The 17,820-nt window shown below is 44.9% G+C and overlaps 1 protein-coding gene across 1 annotated transcript in view; it reads right to left on the bottom strand.

Annotated features, from left to right (window-relative positions):
- Positions 1-3,153: 3,153 nt before the first annotated feature.
- MRPS31 (mitochondrial ribosomal protein S31) overlaps positions 3,154-17,820 on the bottom strand; it is a 31,801-nt gene continuing 17,134 nt past the window's right edge. The window contains exons 5-7 of the mRNA XM_056126210.1: positions 16,356-16,435; positions 12,591-12,734; positions 3,154-3,459 (exon numbers count right to left, since the gene is read on the bottom strand). Of these exons, the coding sequence (XP_055982185.1) occupies positions 3,227-3,459; positions 12,591-12,734; positions 16,356-16,435 (457 nt within the window). The 3' untranslated portion in view covers positions 3,154-3,226. The remainder of the gene's footprint in view (positions 3,460-12,590; positions 12,735-16,355; positions 16,436-17,820) is intronic.

Raw genomic sequence — 17,820 nt, 5'->3', positions numbered from 1 at the left:
TTTATTTCTCTCGTTTAGAAAATCTGAATACATAAAGATTACTTTCTTACACTAACAATTTCTGTTACACATAATTTATTTCTTTATTCAATTTCTTTCTTTTGGGTTTTTTAAAAATTTTATTTTCCCCTTACACTTGATAAAAAGTGGTTTACAAACTTGTTCATGATGATGCTATATTCAATATTCCAACATCAATCCCACCACCATCAGACCTTCCCTCCACCATTGTCTCCAATTTCCTAAACCACTTGTTAAGCCTGCCCCCATAGCAGGTCCTCAATAATTTATTTTATATTGCTGGTTATAATTTGTTAACAGTATGATTTAAAAATGTTTCCTGGGGCTGGGAGCGATAGCACTGCGGGTAGGGTGTTTGCCTTGCACGCGGCCAACCCGGGTTTGATTCCCAGCATCCCATATGGTCCCCGAGCACCACCAGGAGTAACTCCTGAATGCATAAAACAGGAGTAACTCCTGTGCATCGCCGGGTGTGACCCAAAAAGCAAAAATAAATAAAATAAAAACAAAGTTTAAAAAAAAATTGTTTCCTTAGAAGAAAGTTAGTGAAGAGAGTTGTATCTCACCATGGAACCATTATCTTCGTGCTAGAGATTACCAAAGTGCCACAGATTAAGCCTTGTGTGTTTGGATTTTGTTAACTGAGATTGGTTGCCTACTACATTACATCCCATCCAACAGTTCGGTTTTTGGACCACACTTGGTGCTGCTCAGGACACATTCCAGGCTCTGTGCTTCGGGACCACAGGTGGTGCTGGGAGTGTATCCAGGTTGGCCTTGTGCCAGGCAAGTACCCTAGCGGCCGGCAGTACTATCTCTCCACTCTGATGTTGCTTGCCAAGGTCACACATCAGCTACAGTACTCAGGCTACCGGTCGTGGCGCTTCTCATTGATCGCTCTTCTTTAGCTGTGGTATGTGCATGCATGTGCAGTGGGGTGATATTCATGCCCATCCTGGCTGCAGTGCTCACAACTGTGCCTGCAAGAGGACTATACTACTTAGTGGTGGTGCTCACATATCTTGTAGCAGTGCGCACGAAGGGGGGTGGGGGGGGATGTGCCCTGTGAGCTGAGCTTACAAACACCTGTCTGTGGCGTTGCATGAAAGCACTTTTGGTGTTGAGGCTCTCGGACAGCACAGCTGCCAGGATCATGCCTAGCACATGGGGTATTTTACAGACTATCTTAAGGGTCTGAATTAGCGACCCAGACACTCCCCACCCCCACTCACACCATTAGACATATTTTTTGGAGTAACATGTTGTGAAACTTCATTTAATCTTTACTGTGCAGTTGTTTCACTACTTTTATAGAAGTCTGTTTTATGCTCTTTTTTTTTTTTTGGCCACGTCCTGCAGTACTCATGGGTTACCCCTGGCTCTACACTCAGAAATCACTTCTGGCGGGTTTGGGGGACCATATGGGATGCCAGGGACTGAAACCAGGTCGGCTGTGTGCAAGGCAAGGCCCTACCCACTGTACTATCACCCCAGCCCCTACACGATTTACATTTTTTATATGGTTCAGGGCTGGAGCGATGGCACAGTGGTAGGGCGTTCGCCTTACAAGCAGCCAACATGGCCGACCCGAGTTCGATTCCTCCGCCCCTCTCGGAGAGCCCGGCAAGCTACCGAGAGTATTCGATATGCCAGACACAGTAACAACAAAGTCTCCAATGGAGACGTTACTGGGCCCGCTCGAGCAAATCGACGATCGACGGGAGGGCCTTTACCTTTACCTTACCTTATTTAAGGCTTTAAAAGTCTCATTCTGTGGTGTTTGTTGTCTGTGTCGGTGTGAATTCATGTTGCTTCATTTCCTGGTGTGTTTGCAACATGAAACTGAGACTGCAACAGGTTCCTCCACAAGGATTTTGCTTGCTTGTGTGAGGGACAGAGACTACTGGCCTGTGGTCTCTGAAAATTAAATTATTGCTTTTTTTTTTCCTTTTTGGGTCACACCCAGCGATGCTCAGGGGTTACTCCTGGCTCTGCACTCAGGAATCACACCTGGTGGTGCTCAGGGGACCATCGGGACACTGGGAATCAAACTGGGGTTGGCCACGTGCAAGGCAAACACCCTACCCACTGTGCGATTGCTCCAGTCCCAAGAATCCTCATTCTTTTGAGCTACATTAATTTGAATCACATTGTACCACCTTGTAATAAAAAATAGTTCTAATATTGGCATGAAGGTCCAAAATAAGGATTGAAATATGCCCTTTATTTATTGGTACATGTGGGAATTTAACAGCTTATCTTTTTAAATAAAGTTACTTCTCTGTAGTGACTCAGACTAAATCAAGGAAGTTAATTCAGTTTGGTTATAGATGCAAATGTACATGATTTATCATATTTAGATATCTGTATTCTCTACATAAACATACGCCCCTCAACTGCTACAACACTGATGTTAGCAGATAGCTGGCAAGTAATTACTTTAAAACAAGTATAGTCACTGAATGAAAGTACAAAGTTAGAGGAAGTAGCCTTTAGCACAGATAATTCTGAGATACTGCTTTGGGTCAGAGCTGGCCACACCCTTGACTTTGGGCGTGCAACTTTTTCCCTTGACTCACTGCATTCTGGGCGTGTGTGTGTGTGTGTGTGTGTGTGTGTGTGTGTGTTGGGGGGGGTGGAGGTGGGGGTGGCCCACATCCCAACCGTCCTTTCATCACAGCATTCAACCCTTGGGCTGCCTGCGTCCCTGGTTAAGGGCACAGATTTCTTTGACTTTGGTGCTTGCTTCTGGAGAATTCCACATTCTCCTTCAACTCAGTATCCCTGCATAATAAAGTTATGTAACTTCACTTAAAGAAACTGCTAGTGGCATCTACAAATGCTGGTAATTGTTTAGCATTTAAGAACATTTATTTTTGCTTTTCTGGGCCACACCCAGCGATGCTCAGGAGTACCTCCTGACTCTGCACTCAGGAATTACTCCTGGCGGTGTTTGGAGGACCATATGGGATGCTGGGGATCGAACCCAGGTCGGCCGCGTGCAAGGCAAACGCCCTACCTGCTATGCTATCACTCCGGCCCCTTAAGAATATTTTAGTTACCATGATTTATATACATTTAGACAATTTAACATTTATATCATTCAAATCAGATATAATAATGAACACAATATAGAAAAACTTCCAGTAGAATTTATTTAGTGATATACCTATTTCCAGGAGCTTGAAATAAAAAAATTGCATAGTCATGAACTGAACTGAATGCCACTTTCTTTTAGAATATCCTGTTTTTCATTAAAATAATTTCTAAACCATTCTATGTGTTCCACCTTCTGTTTAACACTCAAATATGGGTTTTTGGAAAGGCCACAGGTCACCAGCTCCATGAAGTGGCGAATAGGTCCTTGTTTTGGAAAATCCTCCAGGTATTTATCCAGAAATATATGTTCGTGAAATTCTGAACCGTCATCATCAAAACCTTGGAAATAAGAAAAAAAGACACATTGTAATTCTGAATGCAAATCTTACATCATAAAATCAACATTAGCTAGGTAACAGCATTACAGTTAGGGAAAGAACCTGCGTCAGACATAGGTTTGCTCACCAATAAAACAACTCTATGACAGGGTAAATGATATTAACTGAGCAAGAACTCCCATATCATTAAAGAGACTTAAAATACCATCTTCCTAGGACTGGGAGCACACTTAGTGGTTAAAGCATCTGCCCTGCTAGCCTCAGGCTATGAGTCTAACCCTTGGTGCGGCCAATGAGACAGTCACAGTCAGTCTGGCAATTCTGCAGTCTGATCCTTGTCATGGCAAGTAATTTCTGGCCACACAAGACAGTAGGTTTGTGTGACTGTGTGTGAGTAAGTGAGTGTGTGTGTGTGTGTGTGTGTGTATCAACTTAAAAGGGGGGCACAACCTCTGGCAAGCACCAGGACTAAAAAAAAAGTGTGAAGGACTGGAGAGATGGCACAAGAAAAGCACAAATTAGGTGCTTTTCTTGCATGCAGCTGAACGGGTTTGACTCCCTCAGCCCTGTCAGGAGTGTTTCCTGAGTGCAAAACCAGGAATAAGCCTTGAGACCTGCCAGGTATGGTCCCAAGACAAAACAAAACCAAACCCACTAAGAATTGGAGAGATGCTCCTTTTGCATACTGCTGACCCTGGTCTGATCCCCGGTAACACATGGTCCCCTGAGCACCTCTGAGTGTGGTCAAAACTAAATAAAGAGAGAACAGTGTGAAACAAAGCACTACGTAAACCCATGAAACTACCAACCATGTGAAAAACAGAAAAAATGAGGAGAAAATAGATCATTCATGCATTGGTAATAGGATACAAAATATCCATTCTGAAAAACAAAAACTTTCCTTAAAAAATAAATATGCATCTACCATATGATCCAGCAACTGTAGTCCCAAGTATTTATCCAAGAGAAATAGTAACATAAAAATCTGAACATGAGTATTCACAGTACCTTAATTTGTAACAGATGAACTCTGGTAAAACCCAGAAGTCTATCATGCAAACTGTTCAACAGTACATTCAGGTGAATGGTTATACAGTACACTGAAAATATGGAATACTCAGCAATAAATTAAAACAAAAGAAGACCATAACAATTACTATTCCACAACTTGGATAAACTTCCATAGAATTCATCTCGCAGTGAAAAAATTCAGCCATCAAAGATTACATACTATACGATTCCATCTGCATATATACTTTTGACTTTTTGGGTCACACCTGGCGAAGCTCAGGGATTACTCCTGGCTCTGCACTCAAGAATCACTCCCGGCAGTGCTTCAAGGGACCATATGGGATGCTGGTGATTCAATCCAGGTTGGCCGTGTGCAAGGCAAACACCTTACCCACTAAACTGTTGCTCTGGCCCTTGTATATTTTTCTTGAAGTGGAAACTGATGGAAACAAAGAACAGGCTGGGTGCATGCTGAATATCAGGCACCAAGCTGACTCTCCCTCCATACAGGAGACAGTGGGAGGCAAGCAGATATGGTCACCACAGGCTAAGGGACTGCACCAATGACAGCTCTGCGGCAGTTATTGTACTTCAGGTACGTGGTAATTACTGAGGTTAAATTGGTAAAGGACAAATGGGACATTTATTATTCCTCGTAACACCATGTGAATCCACATGCTACTGTTTTTGTTTTGAGGCCACACCAACGGTGCTCTGCAAGCAGGAATCACACCTGGCGGTGCTCAAGAGACCGACTATATGGGCTGCTGCGGTGTGAACCCAGGTCAGTCACAGGCAAGGAAAGCGCCCTACCCACAGTACTATGGCTCCAGCCTGATCCCAAAAGGATTTGAAATTTTCTATCACTCTGAATTATTCTGTTACTGACAGACGAGTACAATTTTGAACAGTGAAGAGATCTTTTACAATACTTTTGGAAAACAGATCATTTGCACTACTTTTGTAAAACCTAAAGCCTGTCAAAAATGAGCCCACGTGGCATATTGTCACATGCTGTCGTGTCATGGCCTTCATGTACAACGGCCCCTTTCCAGTGCACTTGGCCATTCTTCGCAGAAACAGAGCCTGTTTCTTCGACACTTGAATTTGGGAGTTGACCGGGTTATCTGCTTTGGCCAATGGGGTATCTCCAAACACAACATGAGGAGGCCTGAAAAGCGCCTGCACATCAATACTTGTTTTCTCTTGTGGTCAGGGCCTGTGTTGTGGCCACTTGAACAAGTCCAGGCTAGCCTGCAGGAGGATGAGCACAACACAGCCCAGGTATCACCATCTCCCCACTGACAAACAGAGCACCCAAAAGAAGCCCTGCAACCTCCCCAAACCAGCCAGAAAACCCACAAGATAAAACCCATCATTTTCACTGAGCTTTCAAATGGCTGGTCATGCAGCAAAAACGAACATACAGTTGGTTCTATAGCACTGCTGAGACCTCTTCATACTCAGAATTCCCGTATCCTGACTTGATTTTCCAACTCCCAGGGGCCACTTTGAATTGTCCCACACCATGAAAAGCATTCCCGGTGCAGCGTTATTTCAGATTTCTCCACTGTGTCTTCTGAAAGTCTAGTGCACATCGACACCCGCCAGTGCCGACCATGACTTCACCAATGTCTGACCAGCAGAAGGGGTTTCCCAATCTCAGAAATTCTTTTTGGCTACACCTGGCGATCTTAGGGACTACTCCTGGTTCTGACCTCACTCCTGGTGGTGCTCAGGAGATCATATAGGATGCTGGGGATCAAACCCGGGTCGGCTGCTTGCAAGGCAAGCACCCAACCCACTGCACTACCTCTCCAGGCCCTGTTCTCAGAAATTCAGTGTTAGAAGCAGAAGTATCAGGCCACAGAGATAGTACAGGGGGTAGGGTGCTTGCCTTTAACATGGTCAACCAAGGTTAGGTCCCTGACATCCCAGGTGGTCCCTGAGTCAGCCAGGAGTGATCCCTGAGCACAGAGTTAGGAGTAAGCCCTGAACACCACTCTGCACTCCGGAGTCACTTCTGGTGGGTTTGGGGGGGACAAATGGGGTGTTGGGAATTGAACCCAGAATGGCTGCATGCAAGGCAAACACTTAAGTTGCTCTAGGATCACTCCAGCCCCTTGAAAGTGCTTTTATGTCAGTACCATATTGCTTTGATCACCACAGCCTTCTAACAGCTTCAAGTCAGGGAATGCAAGGCCCATCTTTTTCTTAGAATTTCTTTCACTATTCAGGAGTTTAACGGTTCGATAGGAATTTTAGCAGTACTGGTCCTGTGTCCCTGGAGAATGCCGCTTGAATCTCGGTGGGCACAGCACTGAACCTGCATCATAATGCTTTGGGCAGGGTACTCATTTTGACCATGTTGAGTCCTCCAATCTATGAACATGGAACATTCTTCCATTTCCTTGTGCTTTCTTCTACTTTTTTAAAACTGTGAATTAAAATAAAATTTCTTCAAAACTGAAAACTGAAATTTCCAGGTGAAAGAACCCGATGATGCTTAGGACAGTGAGCATTTCTTTTTTCCTTGGGCCAGGGCCAGAGGTGCTCAGGCACAGTGCCCAGAGCAGTGCTCTGGGGAGCACCTCTGCAGGTGCCGGCAGCTGGGTGCGTGGCTCCTACATGCAAGCATGCTCTGCAGTCCTCTGAGACTGCTCCCTGCCCTAGAACAACGACTTCAACCCCCCCACCAAGGATCGGCATCCTGAGACTTATAAATATTAGTCAGTAATAAAAATTACTACAGATCTAACAAAAATTAAGATGATCTGTGTTGGCAGGATGAATGTGTGACATTTAGGTATTTAGAGTAACACCAAAAATGAGTAACGGAATTAGACATGTAATTTAGAAATTTGAAAAACAAATTTCAAGTCTCTAATATATCAAGTTCTTATAAAATGATAGAACAACCCAGTGGGGGAAAGAAGTCAAAGACTAAAAACAGGTGAATTAGAGAAAAATACAAATTAATATAGCCAACATATATGAAAACAAGCAATTTGAAAATGTCCACACTGGAAATAAGACCCTGAGCTCCTCTGGGTGTGGCCCCCAATCAGTCACGGTCAGTCACGGTCCTCCTGTTCATCAATTTGCTCGAGCGGGCCCAGTAACGTCTCCATCGTGAGACTTGTTAGTGTGTTTGGCATATCGAATGCATCATGGGGAGCTTGCCAGGCTCTGCCGTGCGGGCGAGATACTCTCGGTAGCTTGCCGGGCTCTCCGAGAGGGGTGGAGGAATCGAACTTGGGTTGGCCATGTTGGCTGCGTGCAAGGCAAACGCCCTACCGCTGTGCTATCGCTCCAGCCCTGGTCCCCAATCAATCCCCACCAAATGTACGTAACATCAACGATGTGGTGGGGGCGGAGGTGCAGGGGGTAAATCAGGGTGATAGCTCAAGGGGCAAGTGCAAATGCGCTGCATGTCAGTGGCCTGGGTTCACCCCCAGAGCATGGGGCCAGGAGTAGCCCCTGAGCACCGCCAGCATGTGGCTCCTGATACCCCTCAGCCCCCACTCTGCAAAACCCCACAATACCACTGTCACTGTCACTGTTCTCCTGTTGTTCATCGATTTTCCCAAGCGGGCCTAGTAACGTCTCCATTGTGAAACTTGTTGCTCCTGTGTTTGGCATATAGAGTACTTCACGGGGAGCTTGCCAGGCTCTGCCGTGCGGGCGAGATACTCTCGGTAGCTTGCCGGGCTCTCTGAGAGGGGTGGAGGAATCGAACTCGGATCGGCCCTGTAGGCCACGTGCAAGGCAAACACCTTACCGCTGTGCTATCGCTCCAGCCCATGATACCACTATTTTCCTTAAATTATAATTAAAAAATTAATATTTGGTATTAGTTTGGATATGAAGAACAGGGTCTTCAGGTAATTAGGGGGACAGGTTAGTTATTTTTTTGTTTTTGTTTTTGTTTTGGGTCACACCTGGCGATGTACAGGGGTTACTCCTGGCTCTGCACTCAGGAATTGCCCCTGGCGGTACTCAGGGGACCATATGGGATGCTGGGAATTGAACCCGGGTTGGATGCGTGCAAAGCAAACACCCTACCCGCTGTGTTATTGCTCCAGCCCCAGGGTATTTTTTTTAGAAGAGAATGTGTAACTACTGCAATTAAAAGACACGTTTACAGGACTGGAGACATGGTAAAGGGTGAGGCGCTTCCCTTGCATCAGCTGACTCGGGTTCAGTCCCCGGCACACACGGACCCGGGGTCTCTCCCAGTGAGGAGCACAGAGCCAGAGTGAGCCCCAAGCACAGTCAGGGGTGGTCCCCAGCCAAACAAATTAAAATTAAGCAAAATATACCTGTTGTTTGCTCCTTTTGGAAACGAAAAGAACTCAAATATATACAAAAAGACATGTATAAAAATCCATTACATCTCCATCAATCAGAAAGAAAATGTTAAAATAGGGGGCTGGAGTGATAGCACAGTGGGTAGGGTGTTAGCCTTGTATGCGGCCAACCCGGGTTCAATTCCCAGCATCCCATATGGTCCCCCGAGCACCACCAGGAGTAATTCCTGAGTGCAGAGCCAGGAGTGACTCCTGTGCATTGCTGGGTGTGACCCCCCAAAAAAAATAAATAAAAATGGTAAAATAATTTCCAATGTATTCATACAATGGAAAACCACATAACTATTAAGTAAAATGTTTTATTTTACAACATATTGAGGCAAAATAAAAGCTGACCTCTATGTATCTAGAGGTTTCATAACATCATAAAAAAACAAAGAGAGCTGACTTCCATGTATCAAGAAGGAAAAAAAAAATCAAGATCTGAGTCAGAATAAAAATGCTTTGGGGCCAGAGAGAACTTGGGTGGCAGAGCATATAAGTAGCTGAGAGGACCAGGAGAAAGGACAGAGGGAGGGCACTTGCCTTGCATGCAGCTGACCCAGTTTCAATCTCTAGCATCTCATATGGTCCCCCGAACCCACAGGGAGAGTGAATCCTGAGCACCACTGGGTGTGGTCCCCTCCCTTGCCTCCCCCCTTCCAAAAAAAGAAAGAAAAATTAATTTCCAGCACTGTATCCTGCCCCTCATGGCACCACAGTGAGCAACTGAAAGTGGGCCCTGAGCCCACACCACTGGGAATGGCCTCTAGAGAAACTTTTTTTTTGGGGGGTCACACCGGAGATGCTCAGGGGTTACTCCTGGCTCTGCACTCAGAAATTACTCCTGGCGGTGCTTAGGGGACCATATGGGATGCTGGGAATCGAACCTGGGTCGGGCACAAGCAAGGCAAATGCCCCACCCGCTGTGCTATCGCTCCAGCCCCTCGAGAGAAACTTTAATTAGGGGTTGGGAGATAGTACAAGACTAGGGGTGCATGCTTTCCATGTCTAGGACCCCCGTTTGAACCCCGGCACTGCATGGCCTCCTGGAGCACTGCTGACTGCAGCAACACTGGTGGCCCCCTCACAATGACCAGAAGTGACCCTGGCCATCTCCAGCACCGTATCTTGAGCCCCAGTATTGAAGTACCATCGTGGCCGGGCCAAGCATCAAGGGGAGGGGCTCCTGGGTCTCCTGAGCAACACTTGGGAGACACACGCCAAGGAAAGCAAAGGCTAAAAGCAATGAAGTACTGGCAAATACAGTCCTAAATAAGATATGACGGATAATGGGTGCAATCCAGTTACATGCCGTGACAGGGACTTTTACGAGGCAGACCAAGTCTCACTCACTCTCACTCTGCACAACCTCTACTTGTGCTCACCATCACTGTTAGTCGCTGGAGGCTGCCTGTCTCATCGGCAACAACTGTCAGACCAGTTCAGCTGACATGGACCTAATAATCTTTATATCTAACAATCTTTATACCCACCCCTATGTTCTCCAGGCCGAAACCCTCTTTTTATGGTAATCAGAAGAACCCACTTTTTATGGTGATCTCAAACTGTCAGACTCTTCTCACAAGCTCAGATTACAACATGTTCTCCATAAATATCAAAGGGTGTCACAGCAGAAGTGGAAAAGTTTAAGCTAGCTGAAGAATAAAAACAAAAGGGTGACTGTTTTCCAGGACGGGGCTATTTTTGTCCCAGCAACTCTCCATACTTAAAATTACTCTTAGCATTTTAAAAACAGCTTTCATTTGGGACACAAAGATAGCGCACCATAGGTATTCATGAAGCTAGTATCTGCAGAGAGAGCCTAGTTTATCAATCTTACAAATTTAGAGTAAGAAATAAAGTTATTAAAGTACTTAAGGCTCTCTCTGGTCCCGAATCTCTCCTGGTACTCAGAATTTCCTACGCATGTGCTGTGGGGAGTGATCAAAGTGAGAAAGTGTACTCTGTTCCTATTATTCATCCAGATAACAACTGCCCTAGTCAGAAAGAGACACCTCCCCTCTGACTGTGATGCATTGATAACGTGTGCATGGCTGCATGTCACACTTATCTCCACAGCCAGGCTGAAATACATGTATTTTTTCCTTAACCTTAAAAAAAAAAAACAGGCCAAAATTAAGATTAAATTTCCTTTTTTTTCCTCTTTTGCTTTTTTGGGTCATATCTGGCAGTGCTCAGAGGTTGTTCCCGGCTATGCACTCATGGATCACTCATGGCAGGGGACAGGGACCATATGGGATGCTGGAGATCGAACCCAGGTTGGCTGTGTGCAAGGCAAAAACACTACCTGCTGTACTACCCCTCTGGCTCTGATTAAATTGCTTTGGAATTAGAACACTCAAGAATCTGAAAAATTTAAGTGTTAAACTATTGAAGACATTGTACCACTAATGGCATGCTTTTCTATTACCTTACTGGGTATCCTCGTAAATATTTAAGATTTATAAATCTGGGAAAATAAAGTATCCTCGCTAATATTTTAAGATTTAAAAATCTGGGGTTGGAGTCTTGTAATGCAGCCAATCAGGATTCAATCCACAGTACCCCATATGGTCCCTGTGCCCCATCCTGAGTGATCCCTGAGTGCAGAGCCAGGACTAAGTCCCAATCACTGCTGGGTGTGGTCCCCAAAGCAAACAAACAAAAAACAGTACACAGCTCTCTTCGAATTGTAAATATACCTAGAAGGGCCAAAGAGAAGACAGCAGGAAAGGTACTTGCCTTGTATATAGCCTATAGGGTTCAATCCTCGCCATCACATACGAATCCTTAAAGTACTTACAGGAGTGATCCCTGAGCAAAAGGCCGGAGTGTAAACCTTGAGTTCCACCAGGTGGGGCCTCAAGACAAGTTCAGATTATAGCACCTCCCCCTCCTCCAACTAAAAGAATTCAATATACACATTTAACTGATGACAACGTGGGTCCCCTAAAGGAAAAATAGTAAGTAGTAACATGGCTATACTGCTCTTCTTTGAATGGACGAAGAGCTACTATCCTTGAAAAAAATCCCCAGGAAATCAGGTAATATTTACTATTAGTTTAAAGCATCTAGGTACATAAGCCAAAGAGTTCAATAGAATTTCAAAGCCTCCTAGCACTTTTGCTTTAATTGGCTTTATGTAGAAATACCTTGCACCTCATTAATGCAATGGTTTTGCAAATACAAGATACCACAAGCATAAGAACTATAATGTTCTCCAAAATGGAATTTATCTTCTAATCCAATACTTAAATATGTTAGATTTCCAAATAATCTTAGCAACTACCCTCATTTGGAGTACTCAACACTCATTAAAAGAAATTCACGATACATTTATCATATAATTTTATTTCTTCGGGCTGGAGCGATAGCACAGCGGGTAGGGCGTTTGCCTTGCATGCAGCCAACATGGCTGACCCGAGTTCGATTCCTCCGCCCCTCTCGGAGAGCCCGGCAAGCTACCGAGAGTATTCGATATGCCAGACACAGTAACAACAAAGTCTCCAATGGAGACGTTACTGGGCCCGCTTGAGCAAATCGATGATCAACGGGAGGGCCTTTTACTTTATTTTCCTTCTCAAACACCTATAACTAAGTAAAACTTTAATATTCTTTTAAAAGTAACTGTTAGATTTCTTTCAGGACACGAAGAACTATTTCTCCAGAGTTTTGACATTGACGCAAAAGTTTAGATCCTATAACAGAACATATGCCAGAGATTATCCAATTACTGAAATTTCATCAGACCTCTGCGGTTCTGACTTACCAGCTTCATTGTCAATTGGGAATGTCCACAGTTTCCCTTCCTTTGTCCACTCGATCATCTCTTCAAAACCATTCCGAAAGGGTTGTTGGTTTACTGTGGCTAACTGCTTCGCAAATTCCACATCCCAAAGTGTAGGGGCCGTCTCTGTGTAATAAAAGCATTGTATATAGGCACAAGTCAAAGTAAGTCGCTTTCTTTATAAAAGTACTATCGTTAGGGGCTAGAGTGGTAGGTAGTACAGTAGACAGAATAAAGTGGAAAGGTACTTGCTTTGCAAGTGGCCCACCTGGGTTTGATCCCCAGCATCCCATATGGTCCCACCAGGAGTAATTTCTGAGTGCGGAGCCAGGAGTAAGCCCTGAGCACAGTGTGAGCATAGGTGTGGCCCACAATGAAAAAAAAATTTTTTTTTTAAAGTGCTATGCTTAACTCTGATTTGGTCTTACATTTCCAACTGATGCTCCTAATTCAGCAGTAGTTCACTCTTTGAGAGCGCCACTGAAACAAATATAAAATATAAGACTACAACTAGAATCAGTTGCAGAATCATAGCACAGCGGGTAGGGTGTTTGCCTTGCAAGCGGCTGACCTGGGTTCGATTCCTCCTTTCCTCTTGGAGAGCCCAGCAAGCTACTGAGAGTAACCCGCTCGCATGGCAGAGTATGGCAAGCTACCCCTGGGATATTCGATGTGCCAAAAACAGTAACAAGTTTCACAATGGAGATGTTACTGGTGCCTGCTGGAGCAAATCAATGAACAACTGAACAATGGGAGGAGAGTTCTACAGTGTATCAACTAGAATCATGGCAAGCCAGGTAATCAGCCTCTGGAGCAATGTTCCCCTCCCTGTCCAAAGTCCCGGGTGTGTGTGTGTGTGTGGAGGGGGGGTGTAGGAGTGCCTTTAGGCACAACAGGGAGCGCTTTTGTTTTCCCTATTTACAGTAGGTAAAGTTCCAGGCGGGGTGGGGTGCTGAGTGATTTCTATAGAAGGGAAGCCATCTTTTATTGGGAAACCCAAGAAGTCCTATTTCTACTAGCCACTGCTAGTGGGATGGTAAAATGGTACAACACTTTGGAAAAGGGCGGTGCAATTTCTGAAACAGCTAATGATAGATAGATAATGCTTTACTCCTAGATAATACCCAAAAGAAAACAACACAAAGACCTGTACATAAAAGCTCAAGCAGTCTCCTGCCCCTGCGCCTGGCTGTTCCTCGCCGGGGTCCCTTGGAGGGGAGCGGGTTGAGCTTTCCTCCCCGCCCCGACCAGGGCTCCAGCAGCCGAAGACCTCCAGGACCAGCCACCACCATGCTGAGACCACTCTCCGCACACATGAAGGTACTGGCAGAGGGACAAAGCCACGCGGGTTCCGGGGCCGAGACCTCCAAGCCTACTCGAATTGGAGTCGAGCATCTTCCACCCAGATCCTCCAAATTCCAGTAGGCAGGGGTCACACCCACCACCTGGCCCCCTGGCGCCGTGTAATCCCATCAACGGCCAAGACTCAGAGACTATAAAACCCAGCTCCCGGAACTGCACGGCCGCATTTGCGGTCGCGCAACATCTTATCAGGACATCTTTTTATGACATCTTATTATCTCATTCCTACTTCGGACAAACTTGCAGGCTATTGAATGTAGCCTGCCCATAGGGCAAAGTCTGGCAAACTCCCCGTGGCATACCAAATATGCCAAATACCAGTAACATTGATGGGTCTCATTCTCCTAAAGAGACTTGAATATAATCTCAGGGCTAGGATGAAGGAGACGTTACTGGGGCCTGCTCGAGGCAATTGACGAATAACAGCTATATTTGTAAAAGGTACAAAGTGGAAACAATCAGAACACCCACCAAAGGTGAGTGAACACAGACATGGTACATTCCTACAAACACCTGCTACTATAGACAAAGTCCCGGCAGATGCAACAGTACTGGTAAATCTCAAACCTCTGATGAGTAAGAAGCCACACGCAGCAGAAGAGTCGAGGGCCTAGGCTCTGAAGTCACTGTCTGAAAGGGACAGAGCTAACTGTTGAGACAGTTCTACAGCATCCGACAGGGAGGTGCATTGGTTTACCTGCTCATTTATTCTTCCTAGAGTGTGCTCTTTCTAAGTTGGTTCTTTTCTTTTCCTTTTTTTTTTACTTTGTTATTATTGTTTTGAGGGTCACACTTGCCGGTGCTAAGGGATCACTTCTGGCAGCAATCAGGGGACCATATAGGGTGCCGGAGATGGAACCCAGGGTTGGCTGCATGCAAAGAAAGTGACCTACCTGCCCGGTTTCTATGAGTTTTGGGGTGTACACAATTAACTGGTCACACAATTAACTGTTGGAAACTGAGTCCACTGGCCTTGGACACCTGATGCAGAGAAACAATGACTCAAGTTGGGCTAATCAGCGATATCTGCAGAGCAACTAAAACATTACTTATTTATCCTGGTCATATTTAAAGCATGTATCCAGTGGACACTGACCAGCCTATGTCCTTTCCATCATGACTGCTATTCTTACACTGCTGAGTAGCTGTGAACACTTACTGAATGCCTCTTGCCCTTTGCCCGAGATTTCTCTTACCTTGTTTAATCCTCAAAAAGTATGCATTACACCTACTTTATGCCAAGAAAGGGAAATTCAGAGAGGTTCACAGAGCAGAACTGAAATATGGACTGAGATCTACCCAGCACCAAAGCTCTTCCTACTGCTGCACACTCTCTCTCGGCTGGAGCTGACTCCAGAGTCAGCAGGAGGAACTTGTGGCAACAGCAGAAAGAACTCAGCAGGCTGGCCTGGGACAGAGAAGCTCAGTGAACCAATAGGGAATTACTGAATGCCAACTAGGGGTCAGGCATTATTGGCGGTGGGAGGAAAGAGGAGTCATCAAATGTCAACTGGCAACAAAAGACAGTCCTTAGACTCATGCAATTACCACTCACTAAAACAGAACTGGCTTCGAGTCCACTTTCATAAATTTGCACATAATTTTCTTTACTGAAATACACTAATTTTCTACTTTTTAATAAAATGGATATTTTTATCTGAATTTCAGTATTTGTTTCGCAAATAAGATTTCAGACTTAAAAATTACAAAGCGAAACACAAAAGAAAGCAAGATCCTTCAAAAATCCAAGTGCCTCACCTGGGGATGGCAGCAAGTGTCGCGATTTCCTAGGTGGGAGATAGCTCGGAAGGCTGGGGGCCTGCTTGAGGGAGTTCAAGCCTCTGAACAGTTTGGCCCAAATAAAACAGAGCTGGGAGGAACCCCAAACACAGCTGGCTGCGGCCACAAACAAACAAAAAAACCCAATATATTTCTAGGGGAGAATTGGGCTGTCCCCCCCCCCCCCCCCCCCAGGGGGCAGAAAGCAAAATAAGTGTAGGGTCTCTGCAAAGCATTCCAAACTGACCAAAACCAAGAACATCGGGGAACTTCATAAACATGAGCCAGGCTAGTGACAAGATGAGATCTCAAAATGCCCAACCAGTATGCCCTCAAAGCATTCAGAAACTTTGTGAAGAAGGAAAGATGACACGTTTCTACAGCACAGAAATAGTGGAGTTCCTTTTTTCCCTCCTCCCATCCACCTTTCTTTCTGTTTTGTTTTTGGGTAACACTGGCCGTGATCAGAGCTTATTCCTGGCTCTGCATTCAGGAATGTCAGGGATAAGGGATGTCAGGGAGGGAACCCAGGTCGGCCCCAGCAAGGCCAGTGCCCCGGCCACCCACGGTACCATCTCTGGTCCCAGAGTTCTTTTCTTAACAAACCTGCTTTGGGTGCCTCTGCAGTGTCTGTCTTCGGCTCAAAAATGTTAAGTCTCTTCCCCTTGGATATACTTCTCTTAATACTAAAAAGAAAACAATTTTAACGAATACTTATACGCAATCAACAAAATGTTTATGAGAAGTTTTTACATGCACCAGTTAATCTACAATTTAAAATAAATCTACTGACCTACACTACTCTTAACTGATCTCTCAAGACTGCAGGACCACTGACTGAAACAGGGAAAAATGCACTTCAATTTTTGCTTTATAATACAATAAAACGGTGAGAGCAGTTTAATTCCTCAAACACTTCATTGTAAAGGTTAGCTTAATTTGTCACAATTTAAGTTAACCCATTTAATATTAAGAATTTAGAAAATCCAGGGCTAGGGAGATAATACAGTGGGAGAGTACTTGCTTTGCACACAGCCGACCAGGTTCAGTTCCTGGCATCCCATATGGTCTCCATTCCTACCAAGAATGATCTCTGAGTGCAGAGCCAGGAGAAAGACCTCAGCACTGCAGGGTGTAGCCCCAAATCAGAACAAACAAAATTTAGAAAATCCAATGTTGTAGAAAAATATCAAGAAAATGTTAAGGTAGAGGTATTAAAGTCAACACTTGACTTAAGTTTAAGTAAAGAAAACACTGCAATGTCACTGTTCACAATAGCCAAAATCTGGAAACAACTTCAAGTGCCCTAGAACAGATGACTGATTAAAGAAACTTTGGTACATCTACACAATGGAATACTATGCAGCTGTTAGGAGAGATGATGTCATGAAATTTGCTTATAAATGGATAGACATGGAGAGTATCATGCTAAGTGAAATGAGTCAGAAAGAGAGGGACAGACATAGAAGGACTGCACTCATTTGTGGAGAATAAAACAACGTAAAAGGAAGGTGACTCCTAAGGATGGTAGAGACACGGGTCAGGAAGACTGCTCCATAGCTGGAAGCCTACCTCAGGAGCAAAGGGGAGAAGGCTGGAATAGAGACGGGATCGCTAAGAAAAAGATGGCTGGAGGAATCGGTTGGGATGGGAGATATGGGCTGAAAGCAGATAAAGGACCAAACATGAGAACCTCTGAGTGTGTGTATTGCAATCCATAACGCGAAAAAGTAGAGCGAGAGTATGGGGAATATTGTCTGCCATGGAGGCAGGGAGAGGTTGGGAAAGGGGGGTTGGGGGGATTTACTGGGGACACTGGTGGTCGGGAATGTTTAATGGTGGAGGGACGGGTGTTTGATCATTGTGTGATGGTAACCCAAACATGAAAGCTCGTAACTATCTCACAGTGATTCAATGAAATTTTAAAAAAAAAGAAAAAAAAAAAAGAAAACACTGCAGTGTTTAATTAAAATTATAAAAGATAAATCAAGGGGCTGGAGTGATAGCACAGTGGGTAGGGTGTTTGCCTTGCACTCGGCCCGACCTGGGTTCAATTCCCAGCATCCCATGT

Source organism: Sorex fumeus, unplaced genomic scaffold, assembly GCF_029834395.1.
Source record: "Sorex fumeus unplaced genomic scaffold, SorFum_2.1 ptg000061l, whole genome shotgun sequence".
NCBI classification, from domain to species: Eukaryota; Metazoa; Chordata; class Mammalia; order Eulipotyphla; family Soricidae; genus Sorex; species Sorex fumeus.
The sequence above is the reverse complement of the archived record's forward strand: the minus strand, read 5'-3'. Positions and strand labels throughout refer to the sequence as shown.